The sequence below is a fragment of the Mesoplodon bidens genome (genome assembly GCF_964165515.1).
Source record: "Mesoplodon bidens genome assembly, chromosome: 2".
Lineage (NCBI taxonomy): Eukaryota > Metazoa > Chordata > Mammalia > Artiodactyla > Ziphiidae > Mesoplodon > Mesoplodon bidens.
The window spans coordinates 49,520,297-49,532,874 of NC_138177.1; the positions used below are offsets into that span (position 1 = coordinate 49,520,297).

Here is a 12,578-nt window from a genome sequence, read left to right on the forward strand (position 1 = left end):
ATATGATCCAGCTATCCCACTACTGGGCATATACCCAGAGAAAACCATAATTCAAAAAGACACATGCACCACAATGTTCATTGCAGCACTGTTTACAATAACCAGGTCATGGAAGCAACCTAAATGCTCATCGACAGATGAATGGATAAAGATGTGGTGCATATATACAATGGAATATTACTCAGCTATAAAAAGGAACGAAATTGAGTCATTTGTTGAGACATGGATGGATCTAGAGACTGTCATACAGAGTGAAGTGAGGCAGAAAGAGAAAAACAAATATCGTATATTAACGCATGTATGGGGAACCTAGAAAAATGGTACAGATGAACCGCTTTGCAGGGCAGAAGTTGAGACACAGATGTAGAGAACAAACGTATGGACACCAAGGGGGGAAAACCGCGGTGGGGTGGGGATGGGGTGTGCTGAATTGGGCGATTGGGATTGACATGTATACACTGATGTGTATAAAATTGATGACTAATAAGAACCTGCAGTATAAACAAACAAACAAACAGAAATAAACAAGTAATACTAAACCTTCTTTGGGTTATTTGTATAGAGATATGTTAATATAAATGTTTCAGACATTACATGAAATTTCTAAACATCTTATATGTTCTGGTATAATGTTATAAGTCATAATTCTAGTTATTACTTTAAAATGTATATCTCAGAAATAACTAGCAAAACAAAACAAAACAAAAAGAATTACTCTCAAATTTCCTTTCTTTTTCTTCTCTATCCCTTTCTTCAGAGAACATCACCACCCTGAAGATAGGCACTGGCCCTAAAGAAATCAGCAGGTGGGTGAGAGAAGGGCTGGCCCATGCAGGAGTATCAGGGATCTTGGAAGACGGTCTGCTTGGCCCCCATTTGCGGACTGGTGTGGGTGGGACCATGGCCATGGAGGCTGGGGCAGAGGAGAGAGGCTCAAAATGGGGGCAGGAGATGGTTGGCTATTGGGGATGTGGAAGCCCAGAGGTGAGAGAGCTCCCACAGAAGTGGGGAGGCCCCAGGGCAATTTTGTGGATGATCACCATAGCCAGCCAGGGCAGCTGAAGCATCTTCATTGTCTTGTTTGCTTCCCTCAGCTTAGGCACAGCAGCCACAGCTGTTTCTAGCTCCATCGGTGTTGTGGCCCTCATTTTGCTGCTGGTGGGGCTCTTGTCCATGACTCTGAAGAAATGGAGGCATGAGAGTGAGTTGAACGGCTGGCCCTGGAGCTGGGAACCAGGAAAGAGGAGAAACCAAGGGCAGAGATGGGGTATCTTTCCTATGGGGCAGACTTGGGGGAGGGTAGAAGAGGGCAGGCTATAGGGTCTGTTCTCTGGAGTTGCCAGGGACTCAGCACATAGCAACAAGATTTATTTATGGTACAAATTCTTTAAGCTAAAAGCCATACATAAGCAATCTGTATAGACATGGTTTATATGCATCAACTAAAATAAATATTGATGCCAGGGGCTTCCCTCGTGGTGCAGTAGTTGAGAGTCCGCCTGCCGATGCAGGGGACATGGGTTCGTGCCCCGGTCCGGGAAGATCCCACATGCCGCGGAGTGGCTGGGCCCGTGAGCCATGGCCGCTGAGCCTGCGCGTCCAGAGCCTGTGCTCCGCAGCGGGAGAGGCCACAGCAGTGAGAGGCCTGCGTACCGCAAAAAAAAAAAAAATGTTAGCATGTATAAGAATCACAGGGAGGGTTTGTTAAAAAAAATATATTGATGCCAAACTCATCTAAATACTAAACAAAATTATAAAGTATACCAACAGTGCTTACTCCCCCTGCCTCTTCCTGGGCACTTAGCTCAGTCTCAGAGGCCCAATGGGTTGAACACGGTGGATTTTGCATTCTGAAGTCCAACCCTAAGCCCAGTAATCAATCAAGGAAAGATGGTTACTACCCCAGCTCAGGCTGACTCTGAATTTATTAATTTTTCTAGGACTATCTAAGAAACAACTGAAGCATCAGACCAACCTTCTCCACAAATCCTTGGTAAGGAAATAGTGGAGTCATACCTAGAGGGGCTCCTGGTTATCTCTGCCAGGATTTCATGCTGTTCCTAGGTAGACCCCATACAGGGGTGGTGGTGATGAGGAAGAGAACAGCCCTGAAAGAAATGCTTTTGAAAATCAAGGCAGATCTAGGGCTTGCTCAGCAAGAACCCAATGTTCCACTTGCTGTCCTATAGGGGCCCCAGTAGCTGGTTTTATCTTTAGAAGTGGCTGGTGCCTCTAACCTGTGTCCTATCTCTAAAGGAGCTTTCCTGCCATGCTGATGCCATATATTCCAACGTGATCAACTTGGCCCCCAGGAAAAAGGATGACTTCGCTGTCTATGCCAACGTACCCCCTTTCGATCATCCCAGAAGGACATCACCAGACCAAGTGGAATATGCCTCCATTGTATTCCACTGATGGGAAGCCAGTGAGATGTTTCAGAGAGGAGAGTCAGACCTGTGCCCCAGCTGGATCCTGAAACGGCTTTTCCTTTAGATGTGTGTGTGTGTGTGTGTGTGTGTGTGTGTGTGTGTGTGTGTTTAAAATGCATAAACCATATTCTGATGGAGGTAAACGACTGGGTATTTCTTCTAATTTATTGGAAACAAAGTGCAGTTATAATGGAAAGGAGTGACATCTGAGAGACAAGGGACACAATCATTCCAGCCACCCTGAGCCCCGGAAGTAGGTTCCTGAGAGAGACTGGCCAACAGAGGAGCCCTTTCTCGCCTCTGCCCTTCTGAGGCAAGGGCTGAGGAGTGGGGCTTGCACCACTCAAGGACCAGCTTCTGGATTTTGTCTCTCTTGTTCTGCCCTGTCAGGAATTGACACCCTGTAGAGGTTAATTCATGAGTCACACTCGCGTCTGGAGACGTGAATGGCTGACTGCTGTGTCTGTGTCTTCACAGCAGCTTTGCCGGACTATGTACCAAGTGTGGGGGGAGGAGGCATGGGGGAGCTGCAAGTACATGTAAAGTCTTCTTCCTGAGGGAGTGAACGCAGAGAATGTGGGGCCACCCGGGACAGGAGCTGGGGAAGGAGCACCCGGTGGAAGTGAGTACATGTCACCACCAACCAGTGTCTGTTCCGTGGGAACTTCGGAAGATGTCTGGAACTTTGCAACGGATTCATTCCTTCTTTCCTTCATTTAAAAACATGCATTAGGGCTTCCCTGGTGGCACAGTGGTTAAGAATCCGCCTGCCAAGGCAGGGGACACGGGTTCGAGCCCTGGTCCTAGACTCATGCCGCGGAGCAACTAAGCCCGTGCACCACAACTACTGAGCCTGTGCTCTAGAGCCGGCGAGCCCCAACTACTGAGCCCGCGTGCCCCAACTACTGAAGCCCGCGCACCTAGAGCCTGTGCTCTACAACAAGAGAAGCCACTGCAGTGAGAAGCCTGCGCACCGCAACAAAGAGTAGCCCCGCTTGCCGCAACTAGAGAAAGCCCATGCACAGCAACAACAACAACAACAACAAATTCCTTTAAAAAAAAATAAATAAAAACATGCATTAAACACCACCATATTCTAGACCCTGGGAATACAGCAGTGAACCCAACAGACAAAACCTTATTCTCATGGAGCTTACCTTCTAGGAGGGGGGCAGTGAACAAATAAACAAGAAAGTACACAGACTGTCACATAGTAGCATGTGCTATGGACCAAAATTAAGCAAGTCCTGGAAGGTAGGGAACACCAGGTGGGAGTGGGTTGCTATTTTGTATTAGATAGTCAGGTACAGGCTTGCTGACATTTGACCTGAAGGCAGTGAGAAAGTGAGACCTGAGGGTAAATGGGGAAGAGCATGTCAGGCAGAAGGGACAGCAAGTGCAAAGGCCCTGAGGTGGAAGTATACTTTACATGGTCAAAGAATATCAAGGATGTTAGTGTGTCTGGAGTTGGCGGGGGGTGGGCAGTATGGGGAGATGAGGTGTGTGCCACAAATCAGCACCTGAGTTTGGGAATCAGTGATCTAAGGCAGTGTTTCCCACAGCATACTCCATGCAGTGGGAGTACAGGGACCCCTGGTCCTTTGGGGATTATGCCTCTGGCTGCACCACTCTCTATACTCCCACTGCTCACATTTGTTAATCTCCAGATATTCTCCTCATTTATAGGGGACTCCTGGTCTCCACTCCACCCTAATTCTGTCATCACAAGATTATTTCGTGGCAGTGTAGATGATCCTCCCTACCTTTGAGCTCAAAGTTTCCCAAAGTGTGTTCTTCCAGTTATGAGAGATGTTAATGGATGTTGGGATGTAGAGAGTAGGTGAGATCTATGACCAAATAAGTATGGGAAATGATGAATAAGTAAAGAGTAATGGAGAAAAGTAATTTTTCATTTAAAACCAAAAATGATAGAAGCCACTTCTGTCTTCAAAGGAGGATGGCATATGGTTAACATCAGTAAGAAAACACATTCTTTATGGCTCCTTTCCACTCATAGAGACTGGAGAGGGGAGGAGGAAGCAGAAAGGAAACACAAAGATTTCTAAGCCTCTGCCCTTTTTTCTGTTGATACTGGGTAAGTCCAAGGGCAGAGAGCCCTTTGTTATAGTACAGATGTAGGGTGACCGCACACCTGGTATGATGGGGACTTTCCTTGTATACAACTGTTGTCCCAGAGACACTATTATTAGGTCCACTTTCATTCTCAAAAGTGTCATAGTTTGGGTGATAAATTATGTGGTCACCTGTTAACAAGGCTTTGAAAGTGCAAAAGCAAGTCCAAAGCCAATAAGGAGCAGAGAGCAAAGTTGTTTTATACAATAAAGTGAGAATAGAGTTGGGGTGGGGGTGGAGGAGGCTGCTGGGGAGACAACAAGGACATTTTTGAGGGGAAAGGGGGCTAAAATCATGTAAAACATTTCCACCACCACAAACCTCAGTAAAGCCCGTTGAACACACCAAGGTCTGGTGTGGGTATTTTGGGGAAGGGGACATCATGGACAAGGGACTGAAATCCACATCTTGGTCAGCATAGAGCAGAAATAAGAGGGAAGTGGTAAGAGGTGCAATCTGAATGCGTTGGACAATTCAGGGGGAGGCTGAACTCAGAGCTGGAAGCAAACATAAGAACACAAACCGTCTGAAAATTCTCAGAAATCTCAGGGAGGGCACCAGAGTTTCCAAAGAACTTACAATTGGGATATTAACAATGGTATTTAAATGGATAGTCTGGCCTCAGCATATATCTGTGTTGAAAAATTTAAACAGGTTTCTTTATGGCGAGACTTCTCAGAGCCTCCGATATGTAATGTACTTTATGAATAGTATTCTTTAAACTCCCTTTTGTTTTCTTAGGGGGCATCCCATAGGACGGGAAGTAATCCTTGTAACGCCCTGTGGGAAGAGCTTGTTTAAGGGGACACCTGCCCAAGTGGGACTGTCACAGGGAGACCCCAGCCTAACTCTGCTTCTGATTTTATCCAAGGAGGGTACAGAATAGTCATTATTAGTCTTTTATGTGGCAAATGGGGTAGCTGTGCCCAGTCTGAAGCGAGGACACCTCCTCTTCCAGCTTTGATCTGTACCCAACAGCCCCCAATTTTTAGTTAGGCAGCCAGAGACATCTCTCTGGTGCAGTAGCTCTCAGCTGGGAGCAATTTTGCTCCCCTTCCCAGATATCTGAAAATATCTGGAGACATTTTTGATTGTCATAATGGAGTGGCATGTGTGTGTGTGTGTGTGTGTGCTACTGGCATATAGTGGGTAGAGGCTAGGGATGCTGTTAAACATTCTACAATGCACTGGAAAGGCTCCCCACAAAATAGAATTATCCTGCACAAAATGCTGCTGTCGAGAAGCCCTGCTCTAGGCTCTTCCTGGAGCTCATGTTCCGATACATAGCTAAGATGAAGATGTTGAGACTCTCCATGCCCCAAGCTTGGGACCCACAGTGATTTCAACAGAAGTAAAATGAGCACTAAATAATGATTTAAAAATCTCAGCAACTAGAAGGATGGATGAGCAACCATCCTGGTTTGCCCTGGACTGTTCTAGTTTTAGCACTGAGAGCGTTGAGTATTAGCATTGATGGGTTCCAGGAAACGCCTCAGGTCTGGGCTGCTAGCAGCTAGGACTCTCCACTTCTGAATTAGCCTTTGTGAGTTTGGAGCAAACAGCTGCCCTTCTCAGTTAGGATGGGAGAATTCTGGACCTTTACAGCTAAAGCAGAGGGCAAGTGAGTTATACACTCCAAGGAGGCCCAGGTCTTGGGCACTAAGACAAATCCCTCCAGCTCACCTGCAGAAGAAGTTGTCCACAACCCACTGGCCTGGCGGATGTAGCTGTCCTCCTTTCCTTGTTGCTCATCCGCACCCATGGCTCCTGCCTTACATCACTCTCAGAGGAGCTGCTCAGTGCATTTTGCTGAATGAGTGAATGGGTGCTACTCTTCTAAAGATTCTTGGGGGGAGCGCTTCCCTGGTGGCGCAGTGGTTGAGAGTCCGCCTGCGGATGCAGGGGACACAGGTTCGTGCCCTGGTCCGGGAAGATCCCACATGCCGCGGAGCAACTGGGCCCGTGAGCCATGGCTGCTGAGCCTGCGCGTCCGGAGCCTGTGCTCCGCAACGGGAGAGGCCACAACAGTGAGAGACCTGTGTACCGCAAAAAAAAAAAAAAAAAAAAAAAAAAGAAAGAAAGAAAGATTCTTGGGAAATTCTGTTAAATAGGCTGAGGAGCTTCTAGACGTTTGGCCATGTGGTGGTTGCTGTTTCTCTTGGGAAAACATAATTCTGCAATGTTCTGAACACCCTCAAAGAAATGTATCTGTTTTAACAAGGGCAGGGATTTGGAACGTAAAACGCTTTGCAAAGTCCTGAGAAAAATCTCTCTGTGTGACTGGAAATAAGGTTCACTTGCTCCCTTAATGTTTCTTATTAGAGGATAGAAAAAGCCAGCTTCTCGGTGCCCAGCAGGGAGGAGTATTTCTGACAGTATTTGGAATCACTGGTGCATGGTAATAACAAAAAGTAGACTGCTTTTAGTTGGTTTTATTATTTTTTAAATCCACTGCAGACAATGCACCCCTTGAGCGCCTGCTTCCAGGATGGACAGCTCCCACTGCCCCCTGCCCCCCACCCACTCCATGCACCACTCTCTTGTCAGCTATCAGTCTTGGCCCTTCACTTACCTTGTACAACCTTTGGAAAGTTAACTGATTTCTTTAAGTTCAGATTTTCTCATCTCTAAAATGGAAATAATAAGTTCACAGATTATGGAAATAATCTGTGACTACTTTGAAGGTAGGTATTTTCTGATGATGTTATATGAAAATATTCTGTAAATTACAAGATGCTGTAGAAAAATGTGAAGAATTATTATCAACTGACATGACAATTGATCATGTTACAAGGAGATATTTCTCATGGATCAGTTGAATGGACTAGAACAGCAGGACGATTTTGCCATCATTAGAAGGGCGTGGCCACTATCAGTAACGTTTTTTTTTTTTTTTTTTTTTGGGAACCTGACTCAAGTACTATGCAGCAACATTTCATAAACAGGAACTCAACAAATAAATAAATCACATGGTCCTTAATTTTTCACTTCCTTAAGAGCCAATGATCTAAGTGGAGTTAAAACAGACACAAAAAACAGTGGAAAAAAAAATTTGTGTGCAAAGAAGGCCAGCCCAGATAGAGAAAAGGATATACTGAATGTACAAAGGTCCAAACTTTTGAAATTGATGAGTGTAGAGGGATGTCCCTCATCCCAAAAGGATTCTTGTCTTTATAAGTAGGTGTAGGGCCTCCCTGGTGGCGCAGTGGTTGAGAGTCCGTCTGCTGATGCAGGGGACACAGGTTCGTGCCCTGGTCTGGGAGGATCCCATATGCCGCGGAGCGGCTGGGCCCGTGAGCCATGGCCGCTGAGCCTGCGCATCCAGAGCCTGTGCTCCGCAACGGGAGAGGCCACAACAGTGAGAGGCCTGCATACCGCAAAAAAAAAAAAAAAAAATAGGTGTATTTCAGGCTTTGTAAAAATAGTGCCCTCCTCTAATACACTCGGGGCATAGATGTTAAAAATTTGATTTACTGAATTCACCAATGTTCCCTGGAAACACCTAGCTGGAGCAATCTTGACTGCACAAGGAAAGTGGCGGGGGGACAGCCAGAGGTCCCAGTGAGTTAGAAGGATGTTCCTTGGGGCTTGGCACCTGGGCGCTCCCACCCCACCTCCTGTATCTTTGCCATGCCCTTGGGGTGTCCTTGGCAGGCTCCACCTGTCCCTCTGATATTGGAGCACCTCGGGGCTCTCTCCTGGCCCTTTGCCTTCTCACTCTACTCCCAAAGGCTTTAGTGCTGTCTGCTTGCCGACGCCCCTGAAATCTACGTCTCAAACTGTAGACATCTATAGAGACACATCTAACTGCTTAGTGGCCTTCACCTCTTGGGTATATGACAGCAATAATAATGATAAATACTTTTGTAGTCATAACTGTGTGTAAACACTTCCATAGTCTTAACAGACATATTTTAAGTGCCTCACATATAACTCATATAAGCCTCACAGCAGCACTTGAGAAAGTTACTGTTATTCTTGTCTTCAAGAAATCAAGTCACAGAGAAGATAGGTAGCAGCAGAGTCAGTCTGGCTTCAGGGCCCCCGTCTTTAACCACTCTGCAGACTGGGCCCCTGTGTAATCACACTCAACATCAGGCACAGAAAGCATGCTGCAGCTCCCCCACTGCCCTCTCCCTCCCCACTGGCCACCCACTGGCCCTATCAGAAAATCTATGAGTCACTTTGCCATTCTCTTCCTCCCACTTCCATTCCAAGTAATTCGATCACCAAATCCTACCACTTCTACATCTTGCATATTTTAAAGATCTGTTTAATTGCCTCTGTCTCTCCCTCTAATCTGTTCTCTACATTGCAAACAGAGTTTCTTCAAAAAACAAACTCTGAGTGGCCATTATCAGTTAACGTTTCTTCAGCTTATCAACGCACCTTCAATGGGTTCCAGTCGTCCATTGGATAAATCCTAACTTCTTAGCAGGGCCCACAAGGCCCTCTGTGATCCCATCCATATGCACCCCCTCAGCCTCATCACTCCTCACTGCCCTCCCGCTCTCTCCCCTTTATCGTGGCTGGCTTTCAGTTTTCCAAATACACTAGTTCTCTCTCTCCCCACTGAGATTTTACTCATGCTCTTTCTTCTGCCTGTAGCCCTCCCCCCACTCCCTAGGTCAGAGCTGAGTCCTTCTCTGATCAAAGACTGTGATGAGCCCTTCTGCTATATGTTCCCTGGCTCCATTTAACTTTCCAGGAGACAGCATTCATCACACCTTAGTGTAATTTCTTGTCTGAAGTCTATGACCCCAATTGCATGGGGATAGGGATCAAGTCCATCTTCTTTACCTCTGGATCCTAAGTGCAGGGCCAGGTGCATTGTCAACTATCAAGAAATATCTGTAGCATGAATGAATGAATGGCAGAACAATTTGGAGGAAATAACATAGTGACCACAGTAGCAAAGCCCTTGCTATTTGATAAAATATCAGCTTTATTGAGATAGAATTCACATACCATACAATTCACAATTCTATGGCTTTTTTTTTTTTTCTGGTACGCGGGCCTCTCACTGTTGTGGCCTCTCCCGTTGCGGAGCACAGGCTCTGGACGCGCAGGCTTAGTGGCCATGGCTCACGGGCCCAGCCGCTCCGTGGCATGTGGGATCTTCCCGGACCAGGGCACGAACCCGTGTCCCCTGCATCGGCAGGCGGACTCTCAACCACTGCACCACCAGGGAAGCCCAATTCTATGGCTTTTAGTATATTTGTAGATGTGTGCAACCATCATCACAATTTTAGAACATTTTCATCACCCCAGAAGAAACCCTGCGCTCATTAGCAGTCAGTCACCATTTCCTTCTATGTTATTTTAAAAAGATAATAAAGCCTAGTATTTGTAGCGTGTTTCACGTGGGTTAACAGAGCCCATGTGGGCTCATTGAATCTTGAACAACTCTGTGAGGTGGGCATTTGACTGCATCTGTCAATTAGTTGTAACTTCAGTTTTTGGAGGAAGATCTTTAATCAATAAAAAGTTGCATCTAAAAGGAAGGGGAGGGGTGGTGGAGGTTGCAGTGGGGCGGCGGGGGGGAGGCGCTGGAGGCCTATTTACAGACTGCTGACTCTGGAAAGGCATTGGCTAGGTGCTCCATATTTGTTGTCACATGAACTTGGGGTGCTGCACTGCACCCTAAGGTCTGGTATGTTGAGTGTCTACAAAACTCACTGTTGCAGAACGTGAATTAGTTGGAAGATAGAGATGGTAGAGAAATAATACATAAAGCAAATGGCTTTTGAGATAATAATACAAGATCTAGATTTGAATCCTGATTCTGCTATTTACTACAATTCTGTGAATTTGGGGAAGTTAACCTTCCCAATATTCAGTTTCTTTATTTTAAAACAATATTCTTAGTATCTTCCTTATATGGTGGTTGTGAGGATTAAAGGAGCTAGTATAAGCGAAGCAACTTCATATACTGGTGTTCAGTGAATAGTAGAACATTTTATTACTAATAATAAACAGATTGGAAAAAATAAATTAAAACACACATGGAAATAGCACTATATAATTACTGAAAAATGAGAATTCATTGCTATCCAGATTGTAGTGAAATAGGCACACTCAAACACTGCTAATGGGATGCATGTTCTGAAAACAAAAGGTCAGTGTGATGCAAAGGCCATAAAGTCACTTTCCTTTGACTTAGATATCCACTCCTGGAACTTTATCCAAAGGAGATAGTCTAAAATAAGCGACAACAACAACAAAATCAGTATGTACAAAGCTACCCATCACAGTGTTGTCTCCAATAGTAAAAACACTGGAAACAACTGAATGATGCTCCAAAGAATGCTTTGGAACTTACGGTTATATCAGCAAGGTGGGATATTAGGCAACCATTAAAAATGCTGTGAAGGGCTTCCCTGGTGGTGCAGTGGTTGAGAGTCCGCCTGCCAATGCAGGGGACGCGGGTTCATGCCCTGGTCCGGGAAGATCCCACATGCTGCAGAGCGGCTAGGCCCGTGAGCCATGGCAGCTGAGCCTGCACGTCCGGAGTCTGTGCTCTGCAACGGGAGAGGCCACAGCAGTGAGAGGCCCGCATACCATCAAAAAAAGAAAAAAAAAAATGCCGTGAAAACTTTTTGGGCACAGAGGGACCCACGTGTGCAGATGCCCTGAGGTGGGAGAGAGCCTGGAAGAGTGTGGAGAAACAAAGGCAAGCAAAGTACCTGAGGTACAGCTAAGAGGGTAAATCTTGTTCAGGATCTAAATTCAGTGGGAAGCCACTGAAGAGCTGTTAGCAGATAGTGACATAACCAGAATTGAGGGTTTTAAAATCTCATTTATTATAATGTGGAAAACAATTTGGGAAACTAAAAAAAACACAAGTATGCAGGAAAAGGGTTATGCAAAAATGTATTAGGACGATTGGATAATGAGTATTTTTCTCCTTTTCAAAAATTCCTTAATCAAAAAATAATAAAATAAATAAATAACTAAAATGAAAAGAGAATAAAAACGATAGAAAAAAATTTTCCTGTCTTCTTTTTTTTTTTTGCGGTACGCAGGCCTGTCACCACCGTGGCCTCTCCTGTTGCGGAGCACAGGCTCCGGACGCGCAGGCCCAGCGGCCACAGCCCACAGGCCCAGCCGCTCCGCGGCACATGGGATCCTCTCGGACCAGGGCACGAACCCGCGTCCCCTGCATCGGCAGGCGGACTCTCAACCACTGCGCCACCAGGGAAGCCCTCCTTAGTCTTCTTGACACACCGTTTTTCCCCCTTAAAAATGGGGAGAGAGAACTGATTCTCCTGCAGAAAGTAGCTATGTTCTCTGTGAGGCATTACATCCCACGAATGTAAGAGGCATTGTGCAAGGGGAGAAGGGCTTGGGAGGGATGCAGTCTTATGAAATGTGTAGGGTGTGGGAGGTGAATGTGAGTTATCGACCTCCATCAGCCGCTCCTACTTCCACCAGGTGATAAGGTATCAGAAATAGCTTCCTGTTGATGTTACAGATGTTATAGCTTCATTTAGGGTTGTCAGCTCAAAGCAGAGAGAGGAGGACCATATCACATCCGGCTAGGCAGATGGAGGCTTGGATGTGGACCTCCCAAGGAGCACCAGCAGGAATCCGTTGACAGTGGCCTCTGGGAAGGAGCAGACTAGGTGCTTTTGTGAGCAAATCATCATCTCATCTTCAGCAAGTGTTTGCATGTAGTTAAGCAGTGTGTGAGATGCGGGCCTATCCCAGGCATGTATAAATAACAGCACTTTAATTCATTCACTCACTTACACATGCCACAAACACTGCTTGAGCACCTACTAGACGCAGGCAGAGTTCTGGTGACAAGGGACACAGGAGAGTAAGACATAGACCCTCGATTTAGAGCAGTCGTGGATGATTGAATCAAAACTACTTGCAATTGTTTATGAAGAAAATGTAGTCCAGAGAGGTCGAATGCTTCGGGCCTCCAGGTTACTGAGGTCCAAGTCAAGTGGACTTTCTATTGTTGTAACACTGTCGTAGTGAGAGTACACACATGGAGGACCCCAAATA

General features: G+C 46.0%; 1 protein-coding gene across 1 annotated transcript in view; it reads left to right on the forward strand.

The window, feature by feature from the left end:
- Positions 1 to 2,633, forward strand: part of LOC308613117 (uncharacterized protein) — a 28,782-nt gene extending 26,149 nt beyond the window's left edge. The window contains exons 3-6 of the mRNA XM_081226127.1: positions 758 to 806; positions 1,095 to 1,201; positions 1,941 to 1,993; positions 2,257 to 2,633. Of these exons, the coding sequence (XP_081082253.1) occupies positions 758 to 806; positions 1,095 to 1,201; positions 1,941 to 1,993; positions 2,257 to 2,415 (368 nt within the window). The 3' untranslated portion in view covers positions 2,416 to 2,633. The remainder of the gene's footprint in view (positions 1 to 757; positions 807 to 1,094; positions 1,202 to 1,940; positions 1,994 to 2,256) is intronic.
- Positions 2,634 to 12,578: the final 9,945 nt, after the last annotated feature.